This window comes from Meleagris gallopavo, chromosome 7 (assembly GCF_000146605.3).
Source record: "Meleagris gallopavo isolate NT-WF06-2002-E0010 breed Aviagen turkey brand Nicholas breeding stock chromosome 7, Turkey_5.1, whole genome shotgun sequence".
In the NCBI taxonomy this organism is placed as follows: Eukaryota; Metazoa; Chordata; class Aves; order Galliformes; family Phasianidae; genus Meleagris; species Meleagris gallopavo.
In genome coordinates this window covers 22,488,558-22,510,544 of record NC_015017.2, presented here as the reverse complement: position 1 = coordinate 22,510,544, position 21,987 = coordinate 22,488,558, and the positions used below count along the sequence as shown (strand labels likewise).

The 21,987-nt window shown below is 40.6% G+C and overlaps 1 protein-coding gene across 2 annotated transcripts in view; it reads left to right on the top strand.

The window, feature by feature from the left end:
- Nucleotides 1-4,066: 4,066 nt before the first annotated feature.
- The window catches only part of ITGA6 (integrin subunit alpha 6), a 29,756-nt gene continuing 11,835 nt past the window's right edge, over nucleotides 4,067-21,987 (top strand). Inside the window, exons 1-11 of one of the 2 annotated variants that reach the window (XM_010713747.3) lie at nucleotides 4,067-4,181; nucleotides 11,369-11,496; nucleotides 11,740-11,819; nucleotides 13,682-13,937; nucleotides 15,087-15,218; nucleotides 17,475-17,685; nucleotides 18,131-18,324; nucleotides 18,461-18,549; nucleotides 19,313-19,440; nucleotides 20,946-21,041; nucleotides 21,441-21,502. In XM_010713747.3, the coding sequence (XP_010712049.1) occupies nucleotides 11,751-11,819; nucleotides 13,682-13,937; nucleotides 15,087-15,218; nucleotides 17,475-17,685; nucleotides 18,131-18,324; nucleotides 18,461-18,549; nucleotides 19,313-19,440; nucleotides 20,946-21,041; nucleotides 21,441-21,502 (1,237 nt within the window). In that variant the 5' untranslated portion in view covers nucleotides 4,067-4,181; nucleotides 11,369-11,496; nucleotides 11,740-11,750. The remainder of the gene's footprint in view (nucleotides 4,182-11,368; nucleotides 11,497-11,739; nucleotides 11,820-13,681; nucleotides 13,938-15,086; nucleotides 15,219-17,474; nucleotides 17,686-18,130; nucleotides 18,325-18,460; nucleotides 18,550-19,312; nucleotides 19,441-20,945; nucleotides 21,042-21,440; nucleotides 21,503-21,987) is intronic. The other variant, XM_010713748.3, reaches the window with a different exon arrangement.

Here is a 21,987-nt window from a genome sequence, read left to right as displayed (position 1 = left end):
TTTTTTTTTTTTTTATGATCACCTGGAAGTGCTCAAGAATCTTACACTTACGATGTTATTAAGCATTAGTAAAATGGTAATTCGTTGCTGCACTAGCAGAAGCCTTCCATGAGTGAGGACTGTATCACAGAGCTTTGATCTGTACTGATGATAGGTGGTTCAGTTCAGACTGCAGCTTTGAGGAACCACCTACCTTGTCAGCTTCAATGAAAGGCCCTTATGTTGTTATGCTCTTACTGCTAGGTGAACATATCTGATGCAGCTCCTAGCTTGAGGTTTATGCCTGTGCTGAGCCTGATCAGTGTATCAGTTTGTGACATAAGAGGTATCATCTCTTTGGCTTGGGCATTAAAATGCGTGGGATATAGGTTATGCAGGCTTAGAAGTGGTTTGGCTTATGCTTTCTTGTTTTTGCATGTCTCCATAAATGTGAATGGTATTTGAGGAGGCACAAATCTCTCTCTCCTTAGACTGTGGATTTGGAAAGAGAAGAGTGTTTTGTGTCAAATGCAGCCCTGTCAAGCCCTTGGAAGGATATTAAAATAGAAGTAATGGCTAAGTTACCCGAAATTGCTTTAAGTTCTTCTCGTCCAAGTCTGTTGTATTTATTCTTTCTCAAAGGATTGAATATATACCAGGTAGTTCTTATTAAATAATACCATGTTATGAATCAACCCTGACAGACACAATATATGCTGGCCCAGAGGGCTCTGTTGCTGCTGTAGTCTGCCGAAGTATCTGACACATCTCAGGAACAAGAAGAACAGGATCAGAAAGCTAAACTTGCATCCTCTGAAACCAACAGGGTCAGGCTGGTGAAATGGGAACAAAGCAGCACAGGACGAGGGCAGGCCTTGGTCTCAGGAAGGAGGAGAGGGTTTTTCACTTCGCTAAACAGAGTGGAAACTAATGAGCTGCACAACATGGGAGCTAGGGGCAAAGGAATAGCATTGCCCTTGACAAGTTGTTTTGTTCTTGGGCAGAGAGGCTGAGGGAGTGCTGCTGAAGTTAGTCCTGGAGCTGGGCAGGGGAGTGCTGGGTGGCTCCCAGCTGGGAGACCCCACTGCTGTGCCGGCTGTGCTTCTCAAGCCAGCTGATAGAAGCACAGAGATGGGCAAAGTAGACATACCTGTGTGTGCATGTCTGACTGACAGTCTTCAGTGAAACCATCCATGAAATATTCTGTCACGAATGGAACTATGTCATATTGTTAAAAATACTGGGAGATGTTTAGGATGAGAAGTCATTTTTGTACCCCTTTTTGACATTCGCTCCCATTTGGAAATAGTGTCAGATGGGCAGCAGTGAGTACTTGTGCCAGTAGCCTGAGGCAGGAGGGAGCTGGGCAGCGTTTTTCTGCAGCCCCTCCTCGTGACCAAGGCTGCAGCCAGGGGTGGGCTGTCTGGCCATACTGCCTGCCTGGTGCACGCCTGCCTCCTACTGCGGGCACCCTGAGATCTTCAGCTGGCAGACAGCTGCTTGGGGCCAGCGGCTGGCCTGCTCCTACTGGCTGAGCAGCACTGGAAGGTTCAGGGTGTTCTTCAGACCTAAAATGTAACCCCACCTGCCACAGAAGGATGGAAGACAAAGGAGACTGTTATGGCCAAGATGCAGGGAGAATGTGCCATTCAAGCTTGAAGAATGCAACGTGCATGACACAAGGCTTGCATTTGTGTGCTGCTGTGTTTCCAAGCACCAGGGTTGGGACAGGCTTCCCAGGTCTTTTCTCAACAGGGAGAGGAGCCCTGTATAGTTAAACTATCTGTTAACTGGAATCTTACAATTTAGCATTTTTATTTGGGAGCGTGGTTTCCTTTGGTTTCTGCTTTCATTTTCCAAATTTCCCAACCTGGAGAGCAGTGCAGATGTGTGTGTACCAGTAGTGCCAGGCAGAGAGATAGCCCCACCAGAGTCACTGTCAGGAGCTGTGCGACAGGCTCTGCAGCAGTTTCACTCTTGTACTGCCTACCTTGATGGTGAGGAGGACTCCTTACGCTGGCATATGCTTTAAGGATGAGCCATAGGGCAGCCCTTCCATCAGATCAGGGCTATCTTCACCCAGGTGTGAGTGCATTGTAACTGCATTGTCTGCTGTTAGAACTAATTCACATCCGTAGTCCTAATTCATGCCTTTTTTGTTGTGGTCCACCAGACACACATCTTGCATCTTGGCAGGAGGTAATGAATACTCTGTGCTTGTCACCTCTTTGGAAGTATTGGCCAACCATGTCAGTCTGTACCTGGGCTATTTGATGGAGCTGGTCTGTAACAGTACAAGGCTTATGTAGGTCTTTGTAATGGAACTATCAAATAAAGCATTTAAATGTAACAGTTTTTAATATGTAAGCTTCCTGGGAGACTCTTTACGGTTGAGTTTACCCTTCACTAAATATGCTGCAGTTATATTGGCTCTTTCATAAAAAATATAGATTTAATTAAAGTGTTATTTATTGTTTCTTCCTCTATAACTTTAAAAATAGGAGGAGAAAATCTCTGTTATGGTGCTAGCTGAAATAAGCTGTTTTCTGTGTGGTACAGGTTACTAATGCTGCTGATGTTAATTTACAAATAACAAAGATAAACTTGTGCAGAAGTGAGACAGTTAACTTGGCTTCTCATAAATGTTTTTTCTTGAAGGATAACAAGCAGAAAAGAGTGGTTTCACCAGTCTAGTTTGTTGCTGTCTGGATTATCTACACAATAAAAGAGAACATTTCCCATATTGGTTTATTGGGTTGCCTGACATATTGCAGCAGCAAATTGTCAGCAGTCAGAATGGCCATTCTGTTGTGTGAAACTCTACCCCAAACCTTCTCCCTACGTACCAGAGCAGCTGTCAGTTTTGTGAGGAATGTAAGCTCCTACATTTTCATAGAAGATACCTTATTTGTTTTGAAGAGTTTCTGTTCATAATCAGTGTTTGACTCTTCAGAGTTTGCCCAGGATGGTTGGCTCAGTCCAGCCATAACTGTAAGAATGACATGTCTTGGGGACATGCTCTGCAGAAAGGACGCAATTGAGATGAGGCTGTCAGGCAAACAGCTATTTAAAACAAGCAAAAATCCATGTTATTGAATAAGTGATTTGTACTAGGAAATGTTCCCTAGAAAATCAGCATCTCATCCTGGTATAAAACAGGGTAGGTTACAGTAAAAGGAATGTCTGAAGGAACTGATATACAGAATGGTCTGGAAGCACTGAATAATTCATTTATTAATATTGTTGATTGAGATATGTAAAAGCAAGATGCTGCTTTGAAAGTAATATCAGGAGAGTATAACCTAGAGAAGCAAACTTGAATGTAGGGAAGAAAATTTCTCATTCATTTTTGAGTGAATCATTCAGTATTTTAAAAAGAAGTGGACAGAGCCACAGCTAATAAAGCTCCCTTTTTGATATTAGCATCAAACTTATCCTTACTGAGATGGACTTCCCTTGGTTCTGAGGTAGAGAGCATGATGTGTTTTAGACTATTTTGTGAATTCAGGAACTACTGCTTGGAAAAAAGAGAACTGTAGCTACCTTGTTTTAGTTTAAAGAGCAGTCCAGGTATATTCCTCTGTGAAGTGAGATGAAATTTTTATGGCTTTGAAATGACAGTAGAAAGTATGAAGTACTGGTTCATTTAGAATTTTTTGTGATTTTTTTTTTTTGAGGGTGGGAAGAATGTTTGCTTGTATGGACTGGCCAGCTTTGGCTTTGCTGGAGCATTGGCTGTTTTTCTCGTTTCCTGATTCAGAACTGCATCTAAAAATATGTCATTTCCTAATACTGATTTCCTTTAAGCAGCAGTAATAGTGTGTGTGCGGATGTTATGTCTGCATTGGGAAGGGAGAAGTTGCCCAGGGTTATGGATAGCAGTGAGGCACTCATGGGATGCTCCCTGTCTGAACGTGCTCTGCAGCATCAAAACAGGCTAAGGCCTCTCCAGGGTCACATGTATGGATTTCGCTGTCAGCTGTTGAGTTCATAGGTTGCTGTTCAGCTGTGTTCTTCACGTTTGTTTTTCCCTTTCAGAGATCTTTGGGGATCCTGGAGATGCAAGGAACAGCAAATAGGAACCATCAGCATTTTGTTGAGTGAAACGAGCAACTTACGCTGATGGTGTCCATAGGAATGGCAGAATTTCTGACAGCAGTTCCTTTTTAGTGAAGATGGCCAAGGAGATTTTTCAGATGGAGGTAAATGCATTTAACTTCTGCCTAATTTGGCTGGCATTGATACCCTCCTTATAAGTAGCCCTATAAAATACATCTCTAACATATAAAGTAGAACAAGATTGAAAATGTTCTGGCAACAACTCATGCCTGTAACACCAGAGGTTGTTTGGTCAGCAGTACATGCATGGGTCAAAGGTCTGAGGGAAAGGAATATTTGTCCTGGAAGTGCTTGGAGGTGGCAGCCAGCTGTTGCTGATAGCAAGCATGTGCCTCCTATGTGTGATTGATTTATCTGGGTCCCTCTGTTCTCGTAGCTCTTTTCATATGGTGTGTGTAAGGGAATCACAAAGACTGGTCAGCCTGCCACTGGTGCTGCTGAAACCGCACGGCGGTTCGATATGCTGCTCTTGGCTGTATCCAGCAGTGTGTCTGAGAACAGAACACGGCTCAGACATGATTGCTTAGTGTGAAGCGAGTCTTAAGTGAGAAACACATTGTTTTCTTGGCTGAGATGCTACAATACTATGTTTTCCTTATTTCATACACAGCCTACTGCTGTAGCAGATACTGACAATGTGTGTAAGACCTGTAAATGTTTCATTCAGCTTGTTTTTTCTGCTAGAGAAATGTTTAGGAACTATATGGGATATCTCCTGAACGTAGCTAAAGAGTTGGTTTTTTAGTTAGCCCCACATCCCGTAAGAATGTGTTTTTGATGCCAAGTCAGATCCAGTCCGAGTCCCAGCTGAAGTACTTGTTGCACTACTTGCTGCCTGCAGGAAAACAGAGTGCTAAAGGTTCCTGATAGAAATAATTCCAGATTTTGCACTGGTGAGAATATAGGGAGTGATGGGAGATGAAAAAAAAAAAGTATGAGAGGAGGCTGTAAAATGGGGCGTGTGCCTGCTGGGATGTGTGCCAAGCTGCAGAGAATGCAGGGGGGTTTCTTGGCATGGCTCAGGTGTGAGCTACACTGCAAACAGAAAATCTTGTTCTCAGCTTTTGAAAGCTTGTTGGAATTCTCAGAGTTTGTATGTTCCTACTTATATTAAAATGTAATGTCTTCTGCAGATCTGTATAGGGAGAAGTTTGTTGTGTATTTGATCATTGTTTCAATAACTGTGAGTACCATTAGAAAAGGCTCTGTAAGAGCCCCTCTGACTGTTAGGGCATTTCCTTGGTTCTACACATGACCTTGTTGGAGTGACATTCTTCAAAGTGCTGCGAAAGTCTGTGCTTCTGGTTAATGTTGGAAGGATGTGTCAGTACATGTACCTAAGGCTGCATCTGCTTTTGTGATCAAGTTCTTGGCTTGAAGAAAAGCCCTGCAAAACCATTGACGCTGTTGCACTTGTTTAACACAGGGCTATGATGGTTCTGAGACTGAAGGAGTGATTTCAAAGCTGTGTGTTAGTGTGCTAGTGACTGACCATGCTCTGGCCACAGGGATGGCTCCATGCAGCCTCCTGTCCTGGGCTCATGTGAATGAGCTGCTGTGTGTCATCAGAATGGGGGGAGCTTGTGCTGTGTGTCCCATGCGAGGGTCTTGTCCTGCCTTGTCCCTCCCTGTAGTTAAGAGGGAATAGGAGAAGGTGGTGGCTCAGGAGGAGGGGGAGCAGCGAGTGTCTCAGAGCAGTTGGGCATCTGCTGCAGGAGATGGCTCTGGTTAGTACAGGGGTGGCTGCTCCTGTAGGGGTGACAAGGTGTCTATCCTTTGTGTTGAGCTTCTTTCTTAGTCTCATATGAAAATGATTTACTTCACCCAGTGAAAGAAATAGAAGAATGACATCTCAACCTTATTAAAACTCCTGCGGGTTTTTTTATAATGGCTTTGGCATGCTCATGAACAGTGTGTGCCTGTTCTGGTTGTTAGTCCTTCACGCAAAGGCTGCAGTGCTGCTCTGCCAAGGTGCTCCTTGGAAAAAGAACTCTGAGCAGCTGCTTCTGTACTTTGATTAATTCAGTGTTTGTTGTCTAAAACATGGAGCTAGATTCCCTTCATTTTTTATGAGTCCAAATGGAGCTGGCATGCATTGCTCTGCAAGTAAGATAGATGACATTTAAATCTGTATTCTGAAATTGTTTGTTACAGAAGACAGCAATTACTTACCTGTCGGTCACTGGAGCCTGTAGAGCGAGCATGTCCAGTGTGGGGAAGGCAAAAGTGTTTGGAACAGCAGCAGCCAGCTGGGATGGGAAATTAACTCTTTTTGTGCTTGCATTTGGCTGGGACTGCTTGCAGCCACATCCCCAGCTGGTCCTGCTGGTGCCACAGCTCAGCGCCTCACAGCTGCCCACAGATGAAGTGGCTGATGGCAGCAGGGTTGGCATGGATTTCCAGTGAAGTCCAACAGGGTGGCTGAGAGCAGGGTGCCATGGCCTCGGCTCCTGAGCTTGTTTCTTTGAGCACACGTTATTTGTCACTTTTTGAGTTAAACCTCTTGTTACTGTAAGAGGATTTTATGCAGTAACAAAGACTGCCACTGTGAGAGAAAATCTGATTGAAAATCCCTTTAACGCTGTGTCTTTAATAATTTTATCACAGTTTAATTATAACACAGTCTAGTAAATGTTTTATGGTATCACTTCATTCTCAGGTCTATTCCTGAGCCAGTGCTCTTTCTTTTAAATCTGGGGGAGATGTACAGTTTGTAAGAAATTAAAACTACTGAATACACAGTTTTCATGTGCTGTTTGACTGTTAAAAAAAACAAAAAACAACAACAACAAAAAAACAACCACTAAGCAGTGCAACTCCTAGTTACAGCAAGAGAATGCTGGGCAAAATGGAAAGCTGTGTTTTGAAATAGGACTTTGGAAAAATGCTTTCTGCCAGTGAAAATGAGGTCTGTAAAACCTGTTTTAAATCCATACAGACTGAGCTCTTGGCTGTGAGGGGAAAACATTGGAAAGTGTTTGCTTTTCCACGCGACTTTCAGAAAGTCAATAATTAGTGGCCTTTGCAGAACAACAGGTAGCTTTGTAGTTCATTTTGCTTTGTAGCTTGCTCTGGCCCTTTTGCTGCTTTTGGCTTCTTTTCCCAGCCCCTATCGTAATCTGCTTCCTGAAAAAGGCTGAGCTAATAAAATGAAAATCACACTCCTCTAAATGCCAGGCCTCCAGGCAACAGAGATTAATGGTGTACTTGGCCATGGCTCTGCGATGGTAGTAGGAAAATGTAGCAGTGCAGTAGCAGATTAGGAGAATCATCTGTCACTTAAAATAGCTGTTCATAACAGCCTGGAAACAGTGGGTATCTCCAAAAAGCACTGTGAACAATTTCCCCACTGACATCGTTTCTGGCTGCGTTTTTCTGGGAGCGGCTGCTTTTTCAGAAGCCCATTCCCTTGGTTGAGCTCCAATTCCCATTACTGCCTGAGTAGGAAGGGCTCTGTGCTTGGATGTCTGTGGCGTTGCTGTCCTTGTGCTGGCTCTGGCTGGGATGGAGTTCACCCACAGCAGCCTATACTGTGCTGTGCTCTGCACTTGTAGCTGGAACAGCCTTGGTACCTCCCCAGTGTTTGTCCATGGATAAGCAGTGCTGGCACAGCATGAAGACTTTCCAAACCCCAAGCCCAGCATGCTGGGAGTGGGTAGGAGAGAGGAAGGGACATGACCAGAGCAGCTGTTCTAAGGTGACCAAAGGGACTTTATATGTCACAGCAATACAAGCTGAGAAAAGTGAAGAAGTTCCTATTAAGAACACGTCCATTCTCCCAAACAACTGCCAAGCTTATTGAGGCTTTGCTTCCTGAGGTATGGCTGAACATTACATGATGATGGGATCTAAAGAATAATTGTTTTCTCTTTTTGCTTCCATATGGCCTTTGCTAGAAGCCAGATCCTTGCACAGCAGAGGTGGTACTGCTTAGGATTAAGTACCGTCTATCCCATTAACCAACATCACTTATGTTGAGATGCCTTATTGTTTGATGTTCCTATCCTAAAGTTTGGATACTTGACACACTTGTCCCCTAATGAGGAAGTTCTCCATGACCACAGTTTGTTGAGGGAGGGTAGAAGCAGTGCCCCTGGTGATGCCATGCTCTCCTAGAGTGGCTTCACGCCTGCTGTTTCTACCTTGAGAGTAGAGCAAAGCTGAAGAGGTGGTGTGGGGTCTCTGAACCAGGTAGTGCAGGCAGACAAAGCTGCACAGGTGGCTGAGGGTCCATTGTTGTGGAATGCTCTGGGCAGATGTCCGCATGGAGATCAGCTGTCCCTACTGGGAGCTGCTGGACACATGGTGTGCGTATGGGTACTGTGACTGGGGACTTGGGAGTAAAAGTTTAATCAGTCGGCGGTTGTTAGTTTCATTTCTTCATCAGTGGAATGGAATGCTTTGAGGCAGAGTGCAGGAGGAAAGGATTTGGGAAATCTCTCTGTCTAGCCAGGAGTGGGAGAAGTTGTACAGTATTTAGCTTCATCGCTTCCCAGCTTTGCTCCTCTCGTGCTGATGGAGTCCTTCTGAAAACACAGTGAAGTGCAAAGTGTGCAGTGACACCATTGTTACTGAGAAAGGCAACATTAAAGTGGACATTTGTGCTCAATGAAGGTTGCAAAATTGGAAATTACGTACACCACTGACTATTTTATTCTGCCTATTTGTGGAAATGGCTAATGGTTGGTTACCCAGGAAACGCTTCCAGTGATTTCTACTCAAGTCTGTTAAAGCACAGTGCTGGCACTAGTAATGTATTGCTGTTACTTTTAAGCAAAAGATGGCAAAGGCTGGTGCCTTGTTTGGGGTAGAAGATAGTGTGGGAAAGACAGGAATTCAAGGAATGAAGACATAGTGTCTGAGCTCAGTGCAGACCACAGTATTTTTGTAGTTGTTTAAATCACAATGTAGCTTACACAATGGAAGCTTCTTCCTACAATGAACAAGAGTTTCCTGCCAAAAATGTTAAAGGTGTTCTCCCTCCTTTAGACTTATCTTTCAAGTTAGTGTCTGTTCCTGAGATACTGCAATGAATTGCTGACAACTGTTCTTCTTTGAAGTATGTTGTGAAAACTGTATGTTGTCCTCAGAAAATTTCAGGCTGTGAGTGAGGAAAGGAATTTACCACAGAGTGAGAGGAATACTTGCAGGAGCTTGGAAATTTTCTGTTTCTGATGCTCTTGTCTCATCTGAACTGCAGCTGTCTTGTTGGAAGCAGCCAGGGAGTTCTTCTGTGGACAGTACTGAAGGGGGTTCAGGTGGCTGTGAGCAGAACTTCTCCTAGTTCCCGCTGCCATTTTCATTCCCCAAGAGGGATGTTACAGCCACTGCTGCACTTCTCACAAATCACCGATGAGAGCAGAGAGGACCTCAGAACTGAACCCTGCTGCTTAATATTCTCTGGTGCTTGCTGAAATGAAAAGCTAATTCTGGTGTGTTTTGCTTTGGATTCAACAAGTCTGTTGGACTAAATTGAGTTAGGAAACAGCCCTTCTTCTTGCTGTTATCTGACTTGTGGAATGCTTGCTGAGCACTGAGGCCCCAGAGAGAGAGTTGCCACTGCCTTCTCCCTGGTTGGAGTTCTGTGGCTGTGTGAAGCACACTTTACACATATGGTTACCCGAAGGTCTGATCTGTCATTGGGGAAGTCAGTAAGATGCTTTGATGCCTTTTCTGAGGCTGAAGTGGCACTTAGCACAACTGAAGAGATGAAGTTTTTGTTGGCTGGGCTGTTCTCCCAGGGGCATGGCAGCGAGGTGCAGTGGCTGCTGGGACCCTCTCCAAGAGGTAATTAATATAAAGCAATAATTTAATTCTAACCAATAGAGCATCAAGACTCATGTATTTGCTCCGAGACTAGAATTTTAGCTTAAAATTGGTAGGAGTGTGTTTCAATAATGGGGTATAATTGGACCAAGTTTTGAAGAAGTAGAAACAAAAATTTCTGAGAGTTAGGAAATTGGAGCCTACGCTTTCTATAATTTCTGGTTGCCAGTGTTAACAACAATAAACTTTATGTTGTCTCTTTCCAAGGGGGATAACAGAACTGAGGGGAAAATGCAGCTATTCCTACATTAGGAGCAGCTCAGAAGCCACTGCTTTGTAAAAGAGTTAGAGATGAGAGTTAAGTACTATTGCCACAATTAGAGAAAGACGCTCTTAGTGGCCTTTCTAAAAGCATGGTTGTTTGGATTAAAGACTCTTGTGACAACAGCTGTGTTTCTGGAAAAAAAGTCTTTGAAAAAGATGCCAGACGTATGTAGAGGGAAATGAAAAGTTCTGTAAACTAAAACCCACCCAAGCTGCCTGCCCTGTTTTTATGTGTATCAGTCAAAAGCAAATATTTTACCTGAAGTTTGACCATTCAGGGGGTTACCTTTGGGAGCACAAATTATTGAAAATTCTTGTGTGTAGAAGTGATGAAGAGATGACTGTTTCACAATACACATGTAACTTTCTGTTCTGAATATATGTTTTCTTATGAGACGTCAATTTTGTCTTACTACTTTACTGACATTGAGTGAATGTTTCCTTAATAACAAAAATGTGTATGATCTTAAATGATCAGACTGGTGTATGTTAGATAGAAATAAACGTCATGTTTTTAATGAAAAAACAAACAAACAAAAACACCAAAAAAACCCATTTCTGAGGTACAGTGGCTTGCTTTGCTCCACAGCCATTATAAAACATGTGGAAAAATTTGTCTCAACAGAAAAACTCTAACTGAAGCCTTAAACTCTATTCTCTTCGATAATGTAATAGCAGATCTTTCAGATTTATTTATTTATTTATCTGATTGGTGTCTGGAAGCACAGGAAGGTTGCACCCACTGTATTGTACCCATCTACACACAGTTTTCTCAATCTTGGTTTTCTTCAGCGGAATTTGTTGTTTCTTATTTCTTCTGCAAACCGTGGTGCTGTTACTGTACGCTGGTTTCAGTTAGGAAGTTGAGGTGGCTGTGCTTTGCATATGTGCGACTCAAAAATACCTGAAGAAAAAACTGTTTTGACTGAGAACTCTCATTTAGCAAATAAATATGTCTGTGGTTATTTTGTGGTAATACTCATGGGGGGTGATGGCACAGGAGTGGTGCAAGTGCAGAGAGAGTCTGAAAGCAGTTGTATTGACTGATGAAAATCCCCCCCCAAATGTTTGCACATCAAACCTCTAACAACATGGTGAAAGCATTTCCTGACTCTGCTGCCTTCCTCTTTTCTAATACTGCCTCTGCAGATCCCTTGAAGTTATTTCTGTTTCCCTATAGATTGCTGGTTGGAGCTCCTCGGGAAAAGGCCTTTCCATCCCAACAAGCCAACAGAACAGGAGGGCTGTACAGCTGTGACATCACATCTTCAGACACACGCTGCACACGTGTTGTGTTTGATGAAGACAGTAAGTTCCTCAGTGCTTTTGTTTAAGATTATGCAGTTGTCTGATTTTTTCTGATCTGATGCAGTCCCTTCCATTGACTGTACACAGTTGCTTCTCTAGGTTTGTACGTACCTTACTTGCATTGGAATGTGATAGAATGTGCAGACACTGCCATCTGTAGACTATCTCATGTACTGTAAAGTTCTTACAGAGACAAAAAAAAGTTAACTGCTTTATTTGAATCTCCATTGTGATGCTTTACAGCTGACCCAAAGATGGAGAGCAAAGAAGACCAATGGATGGGTGTAACTGTCCAAAGTCAGGGGCCAGGAGGAAACGTGGTGGTAAGTCTACAGGTCTAGCTTGCTGTAGACCCAAAACTTCTTTGTAAATGTTCTGAATGATCTGTGTTTCTGTGCAGCTTCCTGAAAGGTAATTTCCATTGCTGTGTTATTGTAATTTCTTAGGATTAAGGACTTAAACGTCTGCTTAGCATACTAAAATTCTTGAGATTGTAGATGTTTTAAATTATTTTTCTAACTCTGAGTTAGCCCTTATTTGTAATCTTGGCAACAGGATGGATCTTGGATATGGAGCAGGCAATTTATTTTCAGGTTGTGTACTCCTTCTTTCATGATACATTGTTTTTTAAAAAAAACCTCTTACTACAGAAACAAGGAAAAATGGTTTGATAAAGTTTAAAAAAGGACCTCTTTCATCAGCCTGTTGCCTAGGATGATCGGCCTTACCTTAACTTTACTGAGGGCCATCAGCTGAATTGCTCCTATGTATTCGTGTAGCTCTGGATGTTGCAGCTGTGACTTAGGAGTGAGAGCGTGCTGCAGTGAGAGCTTGTACTAATAATGATGATGCAAGTATTCTTTCATACACTACTGAGAGAAAAAGCTTTTGAGATTCAGCAGATAATGTTATTTTTGTAGCTTCATAGCTCTTTCTCAAATTCACCTCTCACGGTGCTGCAGGACACCAGCTATATCATAAAATGGGGGTGCAGTGAGGCTCCTCCATCAAATTATATTCTTGCAGCTTAACCTCACTTATTCAAAGACAAGACTAAAGCAACTTCAGGGTACAACTCTGGGTTATTTATGGCTATAGGGACAGTACTAGCTGCTCCAGTCTGACTCGGAACCCAAGGGAGGAAAAGTAGATGGAACCAGTCCTGTAGAGTTAATTCCTCCCCAGCTAGCATCATCTCGCCTGTAACGCAGCTTATGTGCTTCTTAGATGGGCCGAAGATCACAGCGCAGTTGAGCAGCACGTAGTACTTCTTAGCACGGCTTGGAGTAGGGCAGTGCCCTAAATGAGTATTGGCTATGTATCTGCTTAATGTTTCAGCCTTAGTAGGAGCCACAAGGAGGGAATTTTTCTGTCAGATGAGAAGCTTGTCTTGCTTGTGCTTGTCTTGCACTTCCTCCCTCTGAATCTGCAAAAAACACTGCTGTCAAGGGGGACTGATTGGTCCACCTCTTTTTACAGTGGTTTGGTGGTTACTACTTATCCTGGTGGCTCATCATCGTTTGTATTTGAATTCTCTTCCTAGGTGAAAAGTCTAACAGTTAGGTTAAAGAACAGCTTGTACTTGTAGTAGCTTATGCTGCTTTTCTCCATCCCAGTGATGGTTATCCCATAAATGAAACACCCACCATAAGAAGTAGGAACAACAATCTTTCTTCCCTTGCTCTCACTGGAAAAGCTTTCACCCTCCTGCCTGTGGCACTTTTCTGAAAGAGGTGACTTTGGAAAAGGGGGATGGTAGTTGAACCAGCTCCTTGTGTCTTATACAAGCATGTTGATTATTTAACTGTTACATCTGGGCGGGAAACAGCTAGGTTTTTTTGTTTTTGTTTTTTTGTTTGTTTTTTTTTAACAAGAGATAGGGTTATTGTCTACTCTGTTTTTGAAAGAGAAGGATTAGGTATCAGTGAGAGCTTTAGGGCTAAAACCCCTGAGTCCCAAAGCGAAGAGGGATTTAACTATGCTGCCTTCCCTGATCAGGAAGGTAATTGCTCTGCCTTGGGCCTGTAGATGCTCATAGGAAACTATGCTGCAATGCAGAGAGCGCCCAAATGTGTCCACAAGGAGAGCTTTGCTCGCATGAAGTATGGCTTATTGAGACCAGCCTTCTTTGATAACTTGCATACAAACATACAAAAAGAATTACTTACTGTCTTCTATCTTGCAGACATGTGCACATCGCTATGAGAAAAGGCAGTATGTAAACACAGTGCAGGAAACCCGGGATATCATTGGAAGGTGCTACGTGCTGAGCCAGGATCTCACTATTAAGGATGATATGGATAATGGAGTATGGAGTTTTTGTGATGGTCGCTTAAGAGGCCATGAGAAGTTTGGTTCCTGTCAGCAAGGTGTTGCTGCTACTTTTACTAGAGACTATCATTACATTGTGTTTGGCGCTCCAGGCACTTACAATTGGAAAGGTATGACCTAGCTTCCTTCCTGCTAAATCTAGACTGACCCCCTTCCCATTTCCTCGTAGATTTTTTGCAAATGTGCATTCCGAGGTTCTTACTTGCCTTTTTGATGGGTGGGAAGGGGCAATAAACCTTACAGGGTTCTTATGATTTTACCTGATTTTCACTCCTCTCTAAAAAATATTCACTGAAGGTGCTTTAAATATTTATAAAGGATTACTTACGAATGGATAATTGAACTTCTCATGTATGTACAGCAGTATTCTTCCTTCTTAGTACTTAAGATTTTTCTTCATACATTTATACTGAGAAACATCTAAGAGGCTAGCCCTGTCTTTTTTCTTAGTCTCTTTTCCCCTTGCACATAGTTACACCAACAGCTGTAAGTGCTTCCCTCCTTTAGAACGCTGATCCTTAAGTCATTAAAATTTCTCCCCTTGTACACCTGTGCCTGCTGCATGAACCATGCCAAGTCCTTGAGTTAAGCTCTGACACAAGGAGTACTTGTGTGAAGGTTTAATCTTCCACATATCTGTTCCTGTCAACACAGTCTGACCAACTACTCAGTTTAGAGCTTTACCTTAACTGCAGAGAAGTGCTCTTCACTACCAGCCATAAGTACTCTTTTATGCCATGGAAAAACATGTATGTACTTGGCAAAATGGTAAATGTTCTTGTCAATAAAAGGGAAGCACATATTTTATTGAACAATAAATATTATCAGTATAAGCAATAAATACATATTTTCTAAATATATTCCCAGTGTTTGCCACAGTTGAACACTATTTTTTGTTTTATTTTGTTGTGTTCATGTGTACTTACCTCCCTTTTAAGAGAGACTTAGTCAAATTAAGCACAGTGGGATGAGGGTGGTCCATGACCAAGTCAGTCTCATATTTTTGTTGAGAATTCTCTTAGTATCTCATGTTTTCCAGATCACTGCATGACATCTCCATGGAATAGCAAGAAGCTCTGTCACACAGGTTGAGCTTAGAAATTCTTGGCCTGTTGAAAGGCCGATGTGCTAGTCTATGTTTGTCCCATTTAAATGGCAGTCGCTGTCTCATTCATGGTAATTAGTACTAGCTGGGAACCATTTATCATTTTTCTCCCTTATCATTCATTTGCTTTTATTTTATCATTTCACTTCTTCAGGGGTGGTTCGTGCAGAGCAAAAGAATCAAACATTTTATGATCTGGGTATCTTTGATGATGGGCCTTACGAAGTTGGTGATGAGAGCCGCCAAGATAAGAATCTAGTTCCTGTTCCAGCTAACAGTTATTTAGGTAGGACAAAGTATATATGGTAAATCTCTTTAGGCTTCTTAAACATTTGTGATCTGGTCTGATGCAATAATGGGAGGAATGGGAGGAGAAAGCTGTTCACGTGAGGACCCCGTGAAATGTGAATTGTTTGGGATAATGCTCATCTTCCTCCACTTTTATGTGTAATTTGGTACCTGCTGAGGTAGCTGGAAGTGCTGCTAAAGGAATAAGATATTTAAGAGTGATAATGAAGACCTACACATTGTCAGGGAGTGATTATAATCACTTTCTAATGGTAAGTACCGTATTTAGATCTGTAATCCTTAGTCACAAGGTCACTGCTATGTGGTATCAAAAAGTTCACTAACATTTGAGTTCCTGAATGTAATTTTCTGGCCTGAGTGCTTTTTTAAAAAACAAACAAACGAACAAATTGAAGACTTTAAAACCATGGTGGCCTTTTTCAGGCTGTAACGTGAGTATGTTTATGTTTTAAGTGTTTGTGTGTGTGTACATGTTGCAGAGGAGAGTCTTGAGCTTTGTGCAAACAAAAGCAAAACTATGTCTTTAGGGTAATGAATATTCCTGTACATTCGTGAGATAAATTGGTAAAGAGAGTAGGTTACTCTCCATTTTTTAGAATGCCTGCTATACTAATCTAGTGCTTTTGGCTTTGACAGCAGATACAATTTTGGTAACTCATAGCTGGAATTTCTGTGTTAGTAATGAGAAGTTGAACAAATAGGAAAGATGTTAATATGAAAGCAAGCTGAGTAAAGAGCCAACTTAGAGCTGCATGTCTATTAGAAGAAATAATCTTGAGCTAAATGTGAGTAGTGGTTACTGGGTGTAAAAAATTCTAAGAGCTTATTTCAGGAAGGCAAGCTGATAGGCTTTTTATGTGGAAGAGTAGCACTAGTGGTGTCTTTTGCTGTAAACAGTTTACTCTGTGTGTCTTACTAAACTGAACTTTTGCAATTTCATAATAAATGCAATGTTGCATTTATCTAACTATAAATGCTGCTTTGATTTGTCATAATCAAAACTACTTGAAGGCAAGGCCAGCATTCCCTAGCATAGCCGTTCCCTATATTTAGACAGTAAATATATGTCGTTATAGCTGCTGTGCTCAACTATTTTGTCTTTTCAATCTTTCACTCATATGTTTACAGGTCTTCTATTTTTGACAGCAGTATCTGATACTCATCCAGATCAGTTTGTGTACAAAACGTTGCCTCCCAGCATACAGGTGGACAAATCAGTGGATGTAATGATGAATAGCTACTTAGGTTTGTGACCACCTGAGGTGGCAGCATCTGGTCACACAATCTTCAGACCTTTAACATGATATTCTCCTTTCCATTCTCATTACAAATACATTGCAAGTAAAAGCATGTGACAGCAGGGATTCAGACAAAGAGTAACTTGTAAAATAAGCTGGCTTCAGAGAAGCACTGATTTGTGATGCATTTCTCCAAACCCTCTCATTTCTCCCACAAAGTGGACTCCTCTTCCTGATTTTTTTGAAACTGTCTCATTGTGAATTGCTGTAATTGAGAATTTCAATAGTAGTGGTGAAGTGTTTGAAAAGGGAGATTACTATCTGCTGGCTGCTATTTTCTTCCTTGCAGTGTGCATCATCTTATTTTGAGCTTTATTGGCTATGTCAGTATATGCATTATATTGTTTTTGTTCCATTTTAAATGTACTTTTAAATCTTATTAACTTTTATAAAGATACTTGAGACTAAATTTATTCAGATGTGTCCTTTAGAGCTGCATTAAATTAAAATTGCCAATTTTGCCACTACTGGATAAAGTGATTCTCAAATACTGTATTACATCATTTAATGTAGAATATTAAGCATGGACAGTACATCTTGCATGTAACAGAGTTTATTGACTTGTATGTAGAAGTTTTATAATGATTTTGTCGAAGGTGAAATACTCAAGCTATATTCAAGTGGTAATGTTTAGTCCTTTCTAAGCCAATATGTTTAAAAAAAATTATCTTGTACTCACTGTCTGCAAAATGGAGACCTGAGTGAGCAATGAAATAGTACATTTTGTGGGGGAGATAACTTAAACAGAATATATTGAAAGAGTATAAACTTATAAACATGCATTCACCAGTTCAAAGAGAAACATAGAATTGCCAGTGTATCATACTGTGTTTTAGAAAACTTCTATTCAATATGCCACTTTAATATAGTAGAGTTATTTAGTTTTCCTGTTAACAATATGAGCACTAAGTTGTTTGTTTCTTTCTCTGTTAAAGGTTTCTCTTTGGACTCTGGTAAAGGAATCGTCTCCCAAGATGAGATGACTTTTGTGTCTGGTGCACCAAGAGCCAACCATAGTGGAGCAGTTGTTTTACTGAAAAAAGAGAAAAATCAGAGAGCACTTACGCTGGAGCACATGTTTGAAGGAGAAGGGCTGGCCTCTTCTTTTGGTTATGATGTGGCTGTTGTGGATCTCAACAGTGATGGGTATGGCCTTGGTTAACTTACGCTGCCTATATAGGATAGCAGACTGACTCATTTCTGCTTTGGTTTTTACATTTGAAGTGTAAAGAACAATCTTACATGTTTTGCTGGAGGAAATGGTGAGTGTGTCAGAAAGTCACGCAGAACACAGTCCATGTTTTTAACTACAGAAATGAGTTGTACTTAAATTCATGAGATTAGTGTAAACGAAGAAATAATACCAAAGGAAGACCCAAGAAGTTTCTTGTATGTGGTGTAGGGAATGTAATTGGCTTGCAGTCTTAGTGGATCCTCTGCCAGCTGTTTTTGCATGACTAGTTGAAAGTACTTTTTAATCACCTCTGTTCAGCAGCAGGTTGATTGATGACCTTGAGACTGCAGTCTCTATGAGTTCTTTTTAGAGTTCTTCAGTACAAGCACTGAAGGGGTTTTTTTCCCCTTCTTTAAGATGGCAAGACATTGTTGTTGGAGCCCCACAGTACTTTGACAGAAGTGGAGATATTGGTGGTGCTGTGTACATCTACATTAACCAGCAAGGCAAATGGGAAGGAATAAAACCTGTTCGCTTAAATGGGACCACTGACTCGATGTTTGGTCTTGCAGTTGAAAATGTTGGGGACATTAATCAGGATGGATATCCAGGTGAGTGAAAAATGACTAACTGGGGAACGTGCATGATTTTTGTGCTAATGCCACACTTTGAACAGTTGTCTTTATCACAACTGAAAGCTGCAGAAAGAATAAGAATTATTTATATATTGCAACTTATTTTCAACAGATATTGCAGTAGGGGCTCCATATGATGGTTTTGGCAAAGTATATATTTATCATGGATCCAAGAATGGAATAAATACAAAACCAGCACAGGTAATGTTAACTTCTACTGTATATAATTACTCTTGCACAAAATTAAGCGAATGATGGAGCTCTCTATCTTTTGTCTTTCCGTTACTGTAATTGGGCGGTGGATATGCATAGTTATTTACAGGAACCTTCAAAGATTGTAATGCTGACAAAGGAATTAGGTGTTCTTTATTTTTTAATGTGCATTTTCCTCCCTAGGGACAGTCCATTGGTACCAATAATACAAAGAGAAGTGAAAGAATTAGTAGATGCATAAGTTTTTCTTTTTGAGAAATTCTGGGATTTCTGAAATTGTTCCTTGCCCTTGATTCAGATAAAATGCTCGCATTAATGGAGAGTTTTCGCTTTGGAAATAACTATATATATTATTTTTTTTCTCTTCTTCTGGAGATATTGTTTTCTTCATTTTTATCTTCCATGACTTCCTCCTTTCCTTTTTTCACAAACAATTGTTTGTGCCTTTTTTTTTCTTTCCTTGAGGACCATTATGTTCAGTTAGCAAGGTGAGAAGGGAATTTAATTATACTTTCTAGAATACTGTTAGAATATTTTCTAGAGTATGTTTTTAAGTTTCAAGTGCCTAAACTGCCTAAATATTACAAGTGAAGAATGGATGGGCAAAATTTCTATACAAAGGACATCATATTCAGTGTTATTTATCTGAAGATACAAGTTTTCTTTTTTGTTCCATAAGGTAATTATCACTTAAGTATTTCACTTTTATAGCTTTCAGTGTCTGAATTCCCTCAATCTGTTTGCTCTTTAGATTCTTGATGGTGAAAAAACAGGCACCAATTTCTTTGGTTACTCTATTGCTGGAAACATGGACCTGGATAAAAATTCCTACCCTGATATTGCTGTTGGTTCCCTTTCAGATTCTGTATCTGTGTTCAGGTATTACGTTACAGGACTGTAATTATACCAAGATTTTCAGTTTTCTAAAAACAAACTGCTTAGAAATAACAAAATAGATGTTTGGCCTGGAGTGTATTTTTGCTGTTAGAAGTTGGAAATTCTGAGAAAAAATATCCATGAATTGATTTGTTACTTTATTCCCTGTTCCTTATTGAGAAGCTACCTTCCGATTAGTGCAGGCTAAGAGGGTGAGTGTGTGCAATTGCTGTGGGATGCTGATGTGCATTGCTGCTGTTATATAACAGTAATCCTACTTTATTTAAGATAGAACAAAATAAAGGAAAACCTCACTTCCATAGCTGAGACATAAAAGTGCTGAGGCTGTGATGGGGTCTACGAAACAGCACTGAAGAAGCACTGCAGCCAGGATCCTGTTTGATTTCTCTAGCACAGGCCTTAATTAAGGATGTACTAGGATGACCTTATGGTCTTTTACAGACCAGTTTTTCTTTTAATGTTACTGTTAAGCTGAATTCACTAGTAATGAGCAGGAAGAGGACTCTCTTCCTCAGAGCAGTGAATCCTGTATGAAGTTTGAGGCTTTGGTGGTGATTATTAGGTCTCCAAAAGGGAGGGATGGAACTGCCAAACTGGTTATCCTAATTTTGGTGGTGAAAAGAAGTCTGCCCTTCAGGGAGAATTGCCTTTCCTACAATCTTTTGATGATTCTGTCTCTAACGTGTATGGAATCTGTGTGTGTAATTGGAATGCCTTTAAATACACTGAAACAGTGTGTAACAAAAGCACATTGCTTGTGGAAGGGAATAAACTAGCTGGAATAGACGCTCAGTAGATTATTAAATGCTCTACTTAGTCAAAAGAAGCATTAATTATAAGGGCATTACCAAAAAAAAACAACTTGTAGAAGTGAGAACTGAACTTTTATGCTTATGAACAGCAAAGTTAAATGTGATGAAAAGGGTGAGGTGGCTTGTTTGGACTCTGGTTTAAACAGCTGCCTTTTCTTATCCCCCATCCAAAAAGGGAAAGAAAGGAAAAGTTGCAAGGCTGAATCATGATTGCAGTCTGCATGCAGAGGAATCAGGATATAAAAGCATTGTTTCCCGTAGCCATCCAGGCTCCACATTAAAGCTGTTTTGGACATTAATCTGAATGAACTGTAGTACCTACAGTTGCTCACAAGGGCTGAATTACCACTGGTATGGGAATCATCGCTTTGAATTTCCTGTGTGTATAAAATAACAACCATAACATTGCATTAATGTACCCTGCTCCCTCATTAGGCATTTCCTACTCACTGTTGTAGTCACTTATTCTGACTTGCTTAGCTTAGCTTTAAATTGTTTTGTTTCTTACTATTATGAAAGCCAAATCCCATGTTTCTTGGGGTGTCTTTGCTGTAAATCAGTGCAGGCATAGAGACATCTGGATTCATATGAACTGTTGCATTAATTCTAACTGAAACTCTTCCTTATTTTACCCTTTCTTTTCATTCCTTGTTTTTTTTTTTCCCCCAAATAAAGATCTCGACCTGTCATAAGCATTACAAAAAGCATTACAGTACAGCCTGACAAACTTGACCTAAAGAAAAAGAACTCTGAAGACCCCAGTGAAATATGGTAATGTTTGAGTTGTTCTGTCAGAAGTTGTGGTGTATTGACATTTGTTAGATTCGTTCAGTCAGTTATTGTTAGAGTGGGGGGGAATATGACGGCCAATCAGTGTCGCTTTGCAACTTAGGACTGTTAACATTTCGGTATATTAACATTAAGGTATCTTAACTTGAACAGCTTTCTCATTAATAGAGATGTGAAAGCAAATTCCAGAAGTTTTTTTTTCTAATTGCTCATTAAACATTTTTTACTAGCTTTGTTAATTCAGTTTAGTAAGCAGCAAATGATTGTTCTAGCATGAAAAGCAGAGTCATAAGACTCATAACATAATTCAGTGGACTATTAAAACTTTCCAGTCCATTGGACCATGTCTTATTAATTTTAATTTCTCTGCACTTTTTACAGGATGGATGTGAAAGCATGTTTTCAGTATACTGCAAACCCTCGTAATTTAAATCCAAGAATAAGTAAGTTTTAAAGAGAAATAATTTTAATCTTTGTTGTGTGTGTGTGTGCATGTGCATATATATATATATATATGTATATATATAAAACTTAAGGTGGTATCATGGAAGAATTGTACTTAAAACATAATGACTCATCTCAAACTATGACAGTAATAAATCTCCGTATTAATAGGAGGCTGGGGGTCTGTATCATAAATGTAGTTAAAAATGTAAAGCATCAGTTTCTTATATATCCTGTTTTTTTTTTTTCCTCTTAAGTTGTTACAATGCTGCTGTTATTACACTTCTGAAAACTCTGTAGTATTTTGAGAGGAAATAAGAAGAATTTTAAGTCCTAACCTCCTCTTCTTCTTGTGGTGTTTGGGTTTTTGAGTTACGTGTAAAATCCATAGAGGTACTTGAATAGGGTGTTGGTCCCTTGAGCAGCTCAAGTGCTTTCAGCATTCGGAAGCCACTCACATGCATGCTCCTAAAGACTGGCAAAT